This window comes from Armigeres subalbatus, chromosome 1, assembly GCF_024139115.2.
Source record: "Armigeres subalbatus isolate Guangzhou_Male chromosome 1, GZ_Asu_2, whole genome shotgun sequence".
NCBI lineage: Eukaryota > Metazoa > Arthropoda > Insecta > Diptera > Culicidae > Armigeres > Armigeres subalbatus.
This window is the reverse complement of record NC_085139.1, coordinates 9932104-9947064: the sequence shown is the minus strand read 5'-3', so window position 1 is coordinate 9947064 and position 14961 is coordinate 9932104. Positions and strand designations below refer to the sequence as shown.

The 14961-nt window shown below is 40.9% G+C and overlaps 1 protein-coding gene across 13 annotated transcripts in view; it reads left to right on the top strand.

Moving 5' to 3' along the window:
* The window catches only part of LOC134221577 (collagen alpha chain CG42342), a 638959-nt gene extending 624543 nt beyond the window's left edge, over positions 1-14416 (top strand). For all 13 annotated transcript variants that reach the window (XM_062700773.1, XM_062700777.1, XM_062700769.1 and 10 more), the window contains 3 exons: positions 12671-12751; positions 13790-13990; positions 14059-14416. In XM_062700773.1, the coding sequence (XP_062556757.1) occupies positions 12671-12751; positions 13790-13990; positions 14059-14220 (444 nt within the window). In that variant the 3' untranslated portion in view covers positions 14221-14416. The remainder of the gene's footprint in view (positions 1-12670; positions 12752-13789; positions 13991-14058) is intronic.
* Positions 14417-14961: the final 545 nt, after the last annotated feature.

Below are 14961 nucleotides of genomic sequence, written 5' to 3'. Positions count from 1 at the left end.
CTCCCCTTCTGGAAAAGGGGGGCTCCCATACTAAAGAAACAGAAATTTCGACATAACTCGATCGATTTCAAGCGAAACGAAGTTCGTCGGGTCTGCTAGTTTGAAATAAAATTGACATAATTGAAAATTTAGATGCTTTTCTTGAAAATTCCATGCAATATCCCATTGAATAATCATCCGTTGAAATCCCAAGAATTTCCTTCTAAATTCCAAAACTATTCCCGTTAATATTCCGAGTAAATTTCCGTGAAAATTTAGAATTATTTCCCGAGGTAATTTTAAGTTTAAATGGACATTCCGAAATATTTCCCGTGAAATTTTAAAATGATTTCCAACGCAGATTTGGAGCAATTTCTGAAAAAAAGAAAAAAATCCCGAGGACTTCCCAGAAAATCTCTATTGAAGGGTTTCTCGCGGAATCCCCGTTGAAGTGTGACATAATTTTCCGTGAAAATTCTAAAAAATCACTTGTAGTTTCCAAAGAAGTTCCCGACGATAATTTAAAAAAAAAATTCTAGTAGAATCTGAAATAAAATCCAAGTGGAAATTTTGAATTTTTTTTCGAAAGTTTCTATAGAATACTTCGGAGAATTTTCCTGCTCAAAACAGAAAAAAAAACCTGGGAATATCCATACAGTTTTAAGCCGTAGTTCAGACTATTACTTCAGTGAAATTCATAAGATTATCCTGCAAAAAAATCTGGAAAAATCTTTAAAAAAAATCAAACAATGAACTTTGCACATCGCTTCTGTATAAATTGTTTTCAAACAAATAAAAAATTAAGAAGTCTACGTAGACTTTTGGTATACCCCCCGTCCCCCTTTGTAGACTAACGTAGACTTTTTCGAAACCCCTCCCTCCCCCTCAAGAGTCTACGTGGTTTATGGACAGCCCCTTGACGCCACAATGCACGGTTCGAGGCCGCATCTCTTCATCCTCGGATACGCCCCACGCTCGCCAAGTCGTTTTGCACCTGGTCTGCCCATCTCGCTCGCTGCGCTCCACGCCGTCTCGTACCTGCCGGATCGGAAGCGAACACCATCTTTGCAGGGTTGCTGTCCGGCATTCTTGCAACATGTCCTGCCCATCGTACCCTTCCGGCTTTAGCTACCTTCTGGATACTGGGTTCGCCGTAGAGTTGGGCCAGCTCATGGTTCATTCTTCACCGCCACACACCGTCTTCTTGCACACCGCCAAAGATGGTCCTAAGCACCCGTCTCTCGAATACTCCGAGTACTTGCAAGTCCTCCTCGAGCATTGTCCATGTTTCATGTCCGTAGAGGACAACCGGTCTTATAAGCGTCTTGTACATGACACATTTGGTGCGGTGGCGAATCTTTTTCGACCGCGGTTTCTTCTGGAGCCCGTAGTAGGCCCGACTTCCACAGATGATGCGCCTTCGTATTTCACGACTAACGCTGTTGTCAGCCGTTAGCAAGGATCCGAGGTAGACGAATTCCTCGACCACCTCGAAGGTATCCCCGTCTATCGTAACACTGCTTCTCAGGCGGGCCCGGTCGCGCTCTGTTCCGCCCACAAGCATGTACTTTGTCTTTGACGCATTCACCACCAGTCCAACTTTTGTTGCTTCACGTTTCAGGCGGGTGTACAGTTCTGCCACCTTTGCAAATGTTCGGACGACAATGTCCATGTCATCCGCGTAGCAAATAAATTTACTGGATCTGTTAAAATCGTACCCCGGCTGTTACACCCGGCCCTCCGCATGACACCTTCTAGCGCAATGTTGAACAACAGGCACGAAAATCCATCACCTTGTCTTAGTCCCCGGCGCGATTCGAATGAACTGGAGTGTTCGCCCGAAATCTTCACACAGTTTTGCACACCATCCACCGTTGCTTTGATCAGATATCCATAATGAGTATGGCCTAATTTAGAATGAATTGTCCTCACTTCACCCTTTCGCCCTCGCATAAGACTTCCATAACTAAAATTGGTCGTACAACTGTTGTGTAAATCCATTTAATATATTTGGGTTCAAGGCCCCAAGTTTTACCAAAGGTTCGTCTGCACCGGCCGAAAGTCATACCCGCCTTTTGATTCTAAACTTAATGTTAAGTCCAGAAACGCTATGAATTAATAAATAGACCAAAAAGATGTAATGGACGAATACCATTACGGTTACGTTTTTCCGTAAAAAAAACAATAGAAGTTTTATTCGGATTAAATGAAAGGCCATTGTTACCGTCCGTAGCTTCAGCTCGAGGTTTATTTTCAACCGGTGGCTTAAGCGCCGGTCAAGTTGTTTTGCCCGACTTTTTTTCGACTTCTTTCCTCAGGGGTCGCTGCCTGAAGCTTAAAATAATGCTTTGCACCAAGTGCTCTTCCAACTTGGCCACCATCCAAGTTACGTAACTTGTTTGTTTCTTGTCAGTTGTGTTTCTCCAGGAAGCAGAGCTATCGGCCGTAAAAGCGGTGCGTGTTTTATTCGTCGGAAAAATAATCAAACATCTATCTTGTTTTCGATGGCTCATGCGCATGTGTTGCGCTTTGCTCCGGTCGAAACAAGCGCGATCTTCGATAGTTTGCAGTAGCCATCGAGCAAGTGAGTACAGAGTGCTGCGCTTCCGTTCGGTCGTCCAAAAAACAATTCTTCTTTCATATGCCACCGGGCGTGCATGTTTTAACTTTGAACGTCGCGAGACAGCGTATTAGTGTTATTTCCCATCCCATAGATCGCATCACTTACCGAAGTGAATCCAGATTAATCATCCTTTTTAACTAAAACGATATCCTATTCCAAGACAATCGTGGAGATGCAGGTTGGACGATTGCCTTAATTAAGTAAACCAAGTTCGGTACTACTTAAGCATCACTGCCGACAATTAGCGGAAGGGCTTTTGAAGTGCAATATATGACAACTCGTTTGAAAGCATTCGTAGGGGATAGTTCATCATGTGGTAAATGAACCGAACAATAGACGAATTTCCTGACGGGGGTTCCGCCAGTTGCATCAATTGTGACAGCACACTCATCTCTGGTTGTAAGTACAGAGATACGTATAAGTAGCAACGATAGCGTTGTTAACAAGTATACATGCACGCGGCATTGATCGAGAATTTACCATTTCTTTACTGAAAACAGCAAAAACCGGGTTCACTAGGTTACCTAGATCGAAGCTACCCTTGCTAAAATAAGGTTCCTGCACCAAAGCTATTTGGGATTTGCCTTTTTGCATAAGTCTACAAAGGTTAATCGATGCTGTTCTTTTATGCTTTGATTGATTTGAGCTATCTTAACTGTAGCCATTGCGAATTGAAATAACTACTAATAAAATTAATAAAACTTATGTGAACAGTAACGATGAAACCAAGTCGGTATCGTATCAAGAACGTCAAAAACGCAACACAGAGTACACTGTGAAAAACGCATAAAGCGAATCCATATAGGTGGTAATTCGATGAAAAACTAAATAAAAACATACTCATAATCCCACCTTTATTTAACCTCAAGTTAAAATTGAAAAAGACTAGCCGGGGGCCCTCCTTAGCCGTGCGGTAAGACGCGCGGCTAAAAAGCAAGACCATGCTGAGGGTGGCTGAGGTTCGATTCCCGGTGCCGGTCTAGGCAATTTTCGGATTGGAGCCGATTATCCGATTATCTCGAAATAGCCGATTATCTCGGAGAAGCCAAAAGTCAACGCCATAGCTCCGGTTACCACAGTAAGGGCTCAATACTGTGCAGGGGGCCATGGTGCTCCACAGGTTCCGTTAGCGGTTGGGATTTTTTAGATTCCCCTCTAACCATTCATTTGTAGGCACGGTAAGCATAATGCCGCGTCATCTTTTACCGCTGGAACAGAAAATCCTTAGCGTTATTCTTAGCCAGATTATTGGCGAAACCACACAGCTATCTTGGTTGTTTGAGGATAGAAGTTAACATTGACTTTACGTTAACACTCAATGTGGTAGAACAGCCGTACCACCCGTACTTTTACACTGTTTGACTCCCGTTAAAGCGCATGCAGCGATGCAGCAATTTCCCTCGATCTTTAGAGCTTCTCGTCGCTCAGGGTTGTCGGCCGTCCGGAATTGGGCTTTTTTCCGATGCTCCGATTGTTGTCTAATAGTGCCAAGATGTTGTAGATGCCCGTTTTCGACACGGCGGGTGCCGTTGTTTGAACGCGCACTTCTTAATGGAGTTGCTTCACTGTTTTTGCCATCACGGTTAGAGTTCGACTGATAGAGCTGTCAAATTTTGTCTGCTGACTCATGGGTTACTATGATATTCATCAGTGCGGGTGAAGGTAAACCTATGAAAAATTGGCAAATTTAGTCCATTTTTAAAATGCAAACGTTAGAATTGTAACGGTAGATTTGACATTAGATTGATACCAGAAATCAAGGTGAATAAAATGGCAAAAGCATGAGGATTACTACTCCTAGCTACGCCAATCTGTACCGTACACACTTAATTTATTTCAACGGGCTCGGTAAACGAATTACCGATTTCTCAACAGCTGAACTCTCGGTAGGGTAAATGATATATTTTGGACAAGCCTGAGCTTCTTCGATCAATTTTAGATAATGAGGAAATTTTTTATCGAAAGTATGATCATTGCATACTTTTACCTCAACTCTAGCGGCTCCTGATGAGAATTCACAAATCAACTATTATTTATCTTTAAAATTATCTAAAATGTAAAGCTATCTACCAAAGTGCCTGCTGGACGCCAGTATGCAGGAGAACATGCATTATAGGACTCCTCGTAACATGCACCTGAAACACGTTCAAATTGGTTCAAACGGCAATCTTGAGGTCCTACGGCCAAAGTTTGATTGTAATTGAGATACTAACATATTCCAATAGTTTAACATGCACTTGAGACGGATGAAAAAGGAGTGACCAAAATGAAGTTATGTTTTTATTCATCAGACATTTATTGGTCACCCCATGTACAGTACATGGATGAACAATTAATTGCCAACTTCCAGGCTGTTTTCAATGATATCGATAAGATTGCGAAACAATGTTAATTTCTGGTTTAATCTATGTCAGTTAAGCAAATAAATGCATTTTAATGAATGTGGATACGTGTAGGTAAGTCATACCATTGAGATCTGTAGGTGGCCATTTTTAAATTAGGAGAAAATGACTCTGTCCAAAATATATGCATTTTTCATGTCGAAATTATATATTTGATGTCCAAAAAGAAAATATTTCAGTTCGCAGTATATCACAGTTTACACCTAGTAATCTTAATTTTTACAAAAATTGGTCAATGGAGACACAAGACTAATCATAGGTTATGTATTTGGATGAACCTAGTGGTTTTCAATTGTTTTATACTATTCAATCTCGATATATTTTCTAATGAATGTCCTGCGCTTGTCCAAGATACATCATTTACCCTAGCCGCTCAGTAAAAAGATTCAACAATTTACCGAGTCCTCGGTTTGCACTCTCGATGATGAGATGTCAAATATTACTGAGATAATCTGTAAAAAATACTGAACGCTCAGTAAGAAAATACTGAATAATCTGTAAAAAGAATACCGACCTCTGTAATAAATATTACCGAGCAAAATGTAACTTTGCATTTTTGGTATTTCATGGATAAGAAAAAAATAAAAGAAAACCTTTTTCGTTCGGAAATATGTTTATTTAAAAAAAAAGTTATTTCCGCAGTGTCTTAAACAAAACCGACTAAGTCGGTGGAATGATTCTAGATGTTCCCTTATATTAATGTGACCAGATAAATTGTGTGTGAGCGCGGGACAAAAAAAGTTCATAGTTTGATATGTTTTAGTAATACCTACGTTTAAATCAAATCTTTATTTTTTTTATTTGTTACCAAATGTTGAATGTGTAGCTCAATGGAGCTGAATAATAGAATTAGAATAATTTTGAAGTTTAGCGGACAGTTAGTCCAATATCTGCAAAACTGTTGCAACTATCGAATAGCAGTTGAAAAGCGTTGCAGTTAAAAGTCTTTCAGCTGTAGATCGTTTAGTTTATAGAATTTTGTTAGAATTTTTTTTGTAGCGATAGAAGTAATGATATCGAACCTCGAAAACTGTTTTCCGAATAACCTAAATAACTCTTTCTAAATTACCTAACAAAAGTAGATACTGTGATTATGAATTAATTAGATCATATTTTTCTAAATTCTGGTTTCCACGGTTTTCGTTCCAATTTATTTCAAAACAGGTGATAATGAATAAGAATAGATATCTGCTCAGCAAATCAAAAATTCCGTCCCATTTCAGATTGCTTGCGATTCTGCAGGGAGAGCATCGAGCATGAGTTTTGCATGCAGAATCTCATCGTTCCGCTTATTCGCCAAAAAGGATTTCGCTTCAAAAGCACCAACAAACCCAATAAAAGCGTATTTTATGATACCTATGGATTTATTTTTCCATTGTTTTAACCAAGAAAGTAAATTCGATTAATTTAATAGAGAATAACACATAGAAATCAAGCAATGATGTAAACCGCGAGTCGAATCTGTTGGAATATCAGGTAGTGTGCGACGCTTCGCTGTAGATCGAAGATGGATAGAAAGCGGGCGCCAGTTGGTTGTAGTTGCTCTTGGGTAGATTAAGGAATATTGTTATGGATTTATTGTATATACTTATTGCTGAATAAAGAGAACTGCAGCTGCTGGCAGAAGTATCAGTCAGTAGCCTGCCGTGGTGTAGAGAGGGAACTCTAATCTTTGTTCTTCGTGAGGGGGTTCCCTTCTTATGGCCAACAGAATCACTAACGATTCTCTGTGCCATGAGGTGTTGACTCGCGTTTGATTTAAATTTTGGAAAAGATTTCGGAATTTGAGTTTTTCCCAACATTGCTATCGATATCCAATATCAACACAGTCTTCTAACTGGGGTAGACTTTCCGCAAGATTTTGGTCCGCATGGCATTTGAACGGAGTGGAATTTTCGACGTTCCGTGTCGAAATCTAAGCAATTAGGCAGCAGGAAATACATGGAAGCAAAATCTGCTTACAATCTTCCCAGGGTATGAGGCTTGGGTATAACAAACTATAGAGATAATTTAATTTTTGTCACAGGAGAACATTTTAATCTTGATTTCTATGATTTATATGATTGCCTTACAAAACGTTAGTCTAAGTCAAAATTATTAATTTTTTAAAATCTAATAGTTTTTTTAAAAATACTACTTCTTCTTCTTATTGGCATTACATCCCCACACTGGGACAGAGCCGCCTCGCAGCTTAGTGTTCATTAAGCACTTCCACAGTTAATAACTGCGAGGTTTCTAAGCCAGGTTACCATTTTTGCATTCGTATATCATGAGGCTAGCACGATGATACTTTTATGCCCAGGGAAGTCGAGACAATTTCCAATCCGAAAATTGCCTAGACCGGCACCGGGAATCGAACCCAGCCACCCTCAGCATGGTCTTGCTTTGTAGCCGCGCGTCTTACCGCACGGCTAAGGAGGGCCCCTAATAATGTATTCTATTTTTCTGTATTTCGCGGGACATAAAATGGAAATAAGTTGAAAGCGTGACGTTTCGCGGGACGCTTTTCATCGCGGGACAAATTGGGAAAATGCGGGACTGTCCCGCGAAACGAGGGACGTATGGTCACATTACCTTATATATAACCTCGTATAGAACGGAACGGCAACTGTAACGGCATGATTAGATGTGCCTTTCTTGCAAAAACCCTACCGTTACCATCACCGTTCCTTTTCATTGCGTTTCGATACTTGATCCAATGGGTACAACGGTGCGCATCGGGTAATGTGAATCGAGCAGGAGGAAGATCAGTTCGACACCTTCCGTAGACTGCGTTGGCGATGAGCAGCAACATATTGATTTCCTTTATCCTCATTACGGGGACGAAATAACTTCAACGATGCAGCAAACTTTCTAAAATTCAAGTAAAGGTTTAATATATTTTATATTTTATTTTATATATTATAGCGACCGAACACGTTTCTATACTTACCGAATTATCCACCAGCAAACATTTTTTGGCTGGACATCTAAATATGCGCACAAACTACGACTTAAAATCCGAAAAAATTATACACAATATGGCATCATGCATGCGTCTACTGGGACCTGAACTCGGTAAAAAGTATTACCGTAAGCTCAGCAAAGCACATTCGTTTTACTGATTGCTCGGTATTTTTTTTTTTGACATTTATAAACAGAGTTTATTGAACAGAGCAACTCGGTTATTTTATTTACAAAACCCTGTAAACTGTATTACATTGCTGAGAAGTCGGTATAATATATTACAAGCGTCAGTAAATTCTTCAAAATTAACCGATCTCTCGGTTAAAATTCATGATTACCGGGCAAAATCGGTAAAAAATATTACCGAGGCAGAAATCTCGATTTAAGTGAGTAACTAGCGAGGGGAACAAAATGTTAATGATGAACTTACTTAACTAAAAGTCCTCGGCTTAGCGACATAATATCAAGAAGTTGGATATTGGAATGGTATTCGCTGGATCAAGATTTGCCAGTAGCTGGCAATTTGACCATGATAGAGCTTAACACACACGTAAAGGTGTCTTCCCGTAAGGTATTAATTACGTATGTTTACAACGGACCTGAAAATGCTTCAATATAATCGAATCCTACTTGAAACCGTTTACTGTATTTATGTTTCGATGTCGACAAGCAGACCAAAAAACAGCTCTCTTTCCCTTCAGCGCTGCTTACGCTCAAGGTAATCAATTTAAATGCAACAATCCCACTTCGCTGTCGAGCTTTTTTTTTACAAAATGCGAAACACTTAATCCCCCTCATTTCAGTTTTAAAAATATTCCTGCACAGCTCGGCATTTTCCACACAGAACACTTTTCGCCGAAGTATGGAACACAACAAACGGGAAATACTTCAGACTCTGACTGACAAGAATATGGAGAAACTTACAGCGGGGAATGTAATGTTGAATGTGTAGCTCAATGGAGCTGCCATGAAGTTTAGTATAATTTTGAAGTTTAGCGGACAGTTAGTCCAATATCTGCAAAACTGTTGCAACTATCGAATTGCAGTTGAAAAGCGTTGCAGTTAAAAGACTTTCAGCTGTAGATCGTTTAGTTCATAGAATTTTGTTAGAATTTTTTTTGTAGCAATAGAAGCAATGATATCGAACCTCGAAAACTATTTTCCAAATAACGTAAATAACTCTTTCTAAAATACCTAACAAAAGTAGATACTGTGATTATGAATTAATTAGATCATATTTTTCTAAAGGCCTATTCTGGTTTCCACGGTTTTAACTCCAATTTATTTCAAAACAGGTGATAATGAATAAGAATAGGTATCTGCTCAGAAAATCGAAAATTCCGTCCTATTTCAGATCGCTTGCGATTCTGCAGAGAGAGCATCGTGCATGATTTTTGCATGCAGAATCGCATCGTTCCGCTTATTCGCTAAAAAAGATTTCGCTTCAAAAAGCATCAAAACCCAATAAAAGCGTATTTTATGTTACCTATGGATTTATTTCAAATTGTTTTAACCAAGAAAGTAAATTCGATTAATTTAATGGAGAATAACACGTATAAATCAAGCAATGATGTAAACCGCGAGTCGAATCTGTTGGAATATCAGGTAGTGTGCGACGCTTCGCTGTAAATCGAAGATGGATAGAAAGCGGGCGCCAGTTGGTTGTAGTTGCTCTTGGGTAGGTTAAGGAATATTGTTATGGATTTATTGTATATTGCTGAATAAAGAGAACTGCAGCTGCTTGCAGAAGTATCAGTCCGTAGCCTGCCGTTGTGTAGAGAAGGGAACTCTAGTTTTTATTCTTCGTGAGGGGTTCCTTCTTATGGCCAACAGAATCACTAACGATTCTTTGTGCCATGAGGTGTTTACTCGCGCTTGATTCAAATTTTGGAACAGATTTAGGAATTTGAGTTTTTCCCAACGTTGCTATCGATATCCAATATCAACACAGTCTTCTAACTGGGGTAGATTTTCCGCAATATTTTGGTCCGCATGGCATTTAAACGGAGTGGAATTTTCGACGTTCCGTGTCGAAATCCAAGCAATTACGCAGCAGGAAATACATGGAAGCAAAATCTGCTTACAAGCTTCCTAGGGTAAGAGGCTTGGGTAAAACAAACTATAGAGATAATTTAATTTTTGTCACAGGAGAACATTTTAATCTTGATTTCTATGATCCATATGATTGCCTTACAAAACGTTAGTCTAAGTCAAAATTATTAATTTTTTAAAATCTAATAGTTTTTTTAAAAATACTACTTCTTCTTCTTATTGGCATTACATCCCCACACTGGGACAGAGCCGCCTCGCAGCTTAGTGTTCATTAAGCACTTCCACAGTTAATAACTGCGAGGTTTCTAAGCCAGGTTACCATTTTTGCATTCGTATATCATGAGGCTAGCACGATGATACTTTTATGCCCAGGAAGTCGAGACAATTTCCAATCCGAAAATTGCCTAGACCGGTACGGGGAATCGAACCCAGCCACCCTCAGCATGGTCTTGCTTTGTAGCCGCGCGTCTTACCGCATGGCTAAGGAGGGCCTTTAAAAAACTAATTAATAGTTAATAATGTATTCTATTTTTCTGTATTTCGCGGGACATGAATAAGAAATAAGTTGAAAGCAGGACGTTTCGCGGGACGCTTTTCAGCGCGGGACAAATTGGGAAAATGTGGGACTGTCCGGCGAAACGCGGGACGTATGGTCACATTACCTTATATATAACCTCGTATAGAACGGAACGGCAACTGTATCGGCATGATTAGATGTGCCTTTCTTGCAAAACCCCTACCGTTACAATCACCGTTCCTTTTCATTGCGTTTCGGTACTTGATCCAATGGGTACAACGGTGTGCATCGGGTAATATGAATCGAGCAGGAGGAAGATCAGTTCGACACCTTCCGTAGACTGCGTTGGCGATGAGCAGCAACATATTGATTTCCTTTATCCTCATTACGGGGACGAAATAACTTCAACGATGCAGCAAACTTTCTAAAATTCAAGTAAAGGTTTAATATATTTTATATTTTATTTTATATATTATAGCGACCGAACACGTTTCTATACTTACCGGATTATCCACCAGCAAATTTTTTTTGGCTGGACATCTAAATATGCGCACAAACTACGACTTAAAATCCGAAAAACTGTATACACAATATGGCGTCATGCATGCGTCTACTGGGACCGAGCTCGGTAAAAGTATTACCGTAAGCTCAGCAAAGCACATTCGTTTTACTGATCGCTCGGTATTTTTTTGACATCTATAAACAGAGTTTGTTGAACAGAGCAACTCGGTTATTTAATTTACAAAAACCCTGTAAACTGTATTACATTGCTGAGAAGTCGGTATAATATATTACAAACATCAGTAAATTCTTCAAAATTAACCGATCTCTCGGTTAAAATTCATGATTACCGGGCAAAATCGGTAAAAAATATTACCGAGGCAGAAATCTCGATTTAAGTGTGTAACTAGCGAGGGGAACAAAATGTTGATGATGAACTTACTTAACTAAAAGTCCTCGGCTTAGCGACATAATATCAAGAAGTTGGATATTGGAATGGTATTCGCTGGATCAGGATTTGCCAGTAGCTGGCAATTTGACCATGGTAGAGCTTAACACACCACGTAAAGGTGTCTTCCCGTAAGGTATTAATTACGTATGTTTACAACGGACCTGAAAATGCTTCAATATAATCGAATCCTACTTGAAACCGTTTACTGTATTTATGTTTCGATGTCGACAAGCAGACCAAAAAACAGCTCTCTTTCCCTTCAGCGCTGCTTACGCTCAAGGTAATCAATTTAAATGCAACAATCCCACTTCGCTGTCGAGCTTTTTTTTTACAAAATGCGAAACACTTAATCCCCCTCATTTCAGTTTTAAATATTCCTGCACAGCTCGGCATTTTCCACACGGAACACTTTTCGCCGAAGTATGGAACACAACAAACGGGAAATACTTCAGACTCTGACTGACAAGAATATGGAGAAACTTACAGCGGGGAAAAAGAAAGAAAAAACTTTCCTACAGTTAAAGATAAGCGCCAGCGCTCTTTTCTTCGTCGGCAACATCATCGAAGGATCGCCGGAAGTGCTTCGTAAAAACATAAGAAAAACAACCACCCCGCACCGACAGCCACGCTCCGAGCCTGGCCCAAGTCTTGCTTTGGCCACACGTTGTCGAATTGCTGCAGTCCTGGGCTGGGTTGCGGGACGGTGAAATTCGAAAGCAAATTGCAGCTTTCCCTCGGCTTTCCGTCCCGGGGGAGTGGCAGTCCGCTAACTCATTTAATTGAAATTATATAATTAATGAAATGAAATGGAATTTTAAAAGCGGCAAACGACGCCCACCATTAAAGCGATGCGTTGCAACAATAAATTGCGGAATTAAGTGAGGAAAAGCTGCTTTTGTTAATGCGCTTGCTGCGTGATTAAATTTGCATTGCATGTTCGAAGGAATGGAAATCGAGAAGATTATCGGAGCAAGCCTTGAATTTATGACAGGTATTTAAATTTAACTAACACCAATGTGCACGGGGGTCACGGATTGGGCATGATTACTAACATGGGTTCTAATTAACACAAAATTGACACTCGTAGACTGAACTGGCACTAAACGTATGGACTGATATTAGAATTAAAATTTGGTAGAGCGAAAACACCAATGATATTAATTAAGTAATTTATTCATCTATTCCCACTCTACATCTAGGGACCCCCTGGTTTGGATGGAATGAAGGGCGCACAGGGTGAAACTGGCATCAAAGGAGAAAGAGGTGATCCCGGATTGCCTGTAAATATCCTCTCTTGTATAAGCACGTTTTGTGAAAAACCAGACGATTGAGAGTACCCTTACTGATATTACAAACCTCACTTCTACTACCACTGTGTACAATACTCCCCAGCCTCCGAGTCTCCACTCAATGCCTCAATTCAAACCATCATCTCTACCAAGAGCAATCATCAAACGCGTCAAGTGTCTCTAAATTGATTCCCTATCTATCCTTGTCTCCACTTTCTCGGATGATGAATGTTGCTTCTATCTGTACCGTCCCTGCACGCCCTCATAAGCGACAGGGAGACTGTGCCTGTTGAAGATGGGTTTTTGTCAGTCTTCTCTACGACTCTAAACCACGGTTGACTTGCACGGAAGCCATCCAGAACCCCATCCTCCGCTAATGATGAGCGGAAAAACACTCACCGACAGAGGTTGGCCTTGACTCTTGCAGCGGACGGAAAACTAATTGACAGCACTTGAGCTGTCTAATCAAAACAAAAACAGAACCGCCATCATCCATGACGACCGGACATACTGGATCAAGGCCAACAGCTACGAGAGTTCAACAGAGGGGTCGCCGGATGGCATTTTGCTACTCAGATACTTAATGCAATTGTTGTACATAAAAAGGCTGTTAAATAACAAACGTAAATGCTCGTAATAATTATTTATAGAACTGCAGCAAGCATCTTATAGTCATGTCTTTCTAGTGTAATTGAAAAAATAAAATATTCTTCTGTAAATACGAAAACTCGTGTACAAAAAAAAATACAGAACCAATTCATTTCAATCTGCCCCCGTGTTTCATTTCCCTGCATGCCTACACCACCACAGTCAAACAGACATAACGCTCGAAGAAAATGTGTTGAAATCTGAAGAGTGTACGCTTAACTTTTTAATTACGGTTTGAAATTCAAGTATTGTCCGATAAACATTAGAAAAGTGTTGAGTCTGTTAGTCGCTGTGTGAGTTTCCATCATCCATCAAGCGCGCCCTCGCCCACTCTGTGCCCGCACTTCCCCACACGTTTCTTTGTAACCAAATCTCCTCTAGGGCACGGACGGTATCCCGGGACATGAGGGGCCGCTGGGCGAGAAGGGCACCAAAGGCGAACCAGGCCCCATCGGAAAACGGGGCCGTAAGGGAGACCGCGGCGACAAAGGTGACCAGGGCGTGCCGGGCCTGGATGCGCCGTGTCCACTGGGAATGGATGGCCTGCCGCTGCCGGGATGTGGTTGGCGGGCACCCAAAGTGGTAAGATCCGCATTCACATTGCGCCAACATTTGTCCGTATGAATTTTTCGTTTTGTTCCACTTTTCAGTATCAGGAACCGGCAATGCCATCGCCACCGCACAAAGACTACCTACCGGACGTCACGGGGACGGAAAACGAGAGCGAATACGGCGAGGAGGAGGACGATGGTGCCCCGGGTGAGCCCGAGGAGTACGAGGAGGACTATCCGGAAAACGAGAACGGAAACTGAGAAACGGGAAATAAACGGACCATGACTGGCTGCTCGTGTTTGGTCGCTGAGTGACTTTTGAGGCGATTTTTTGCCTATTGGCTGCATCCGAGTGGTTGGGGAAGGTCAAGTGTGCCATGGTAGATTGTAAAGTGGTTTTAAGTTGGGTAGAAGTAGGCTAAGGGGAAACAAAAATACAAAACAGGTTGAAACGGGATGCAGATTGTCGTTTTGTTCGATGACCACACGTTGACCGCGGTTAGCAAGAGGCGTACAGTACAGTGTATTTGTGTGGTAAGTAGGCAAAGCGGGCAGTAGCGGGAAACTTGAAACATGTTCTACGCAAAAAGTGATACCATCAATAAGGCACTGTCTAATGCTACGTACACACCAGTCAAGCAGTTTGACGAACATTGACTCCGCCCCCAAGAAAACGCTTCGGTTGCTGCTTTGTTTGAACGTGTGTGAAGTTGTTCGAACAACCATTAGACAGTTAGCGGCTCGGTTGGAAAAAATTAAAACGGTTTGATTTTGGTTTGAGTTGTCGGGGGTGGAGCCATGGTTCGCCGAACATGTTTGAGCATTTGTAGTGAAGTTGCACAAACCCCCATATATTTTTTGATGGTTGATGCTCAAGTTGGCACTTCGGTCGTTCGTGTGTGATATTGTTGGTCGAATAAATTGAATGTTCGTGCCGCTGTTGGTAAAACTTGATGGATGTCTGAATAAACGAGAGGTGGAGTCAATGTTGGTCAAACTGCT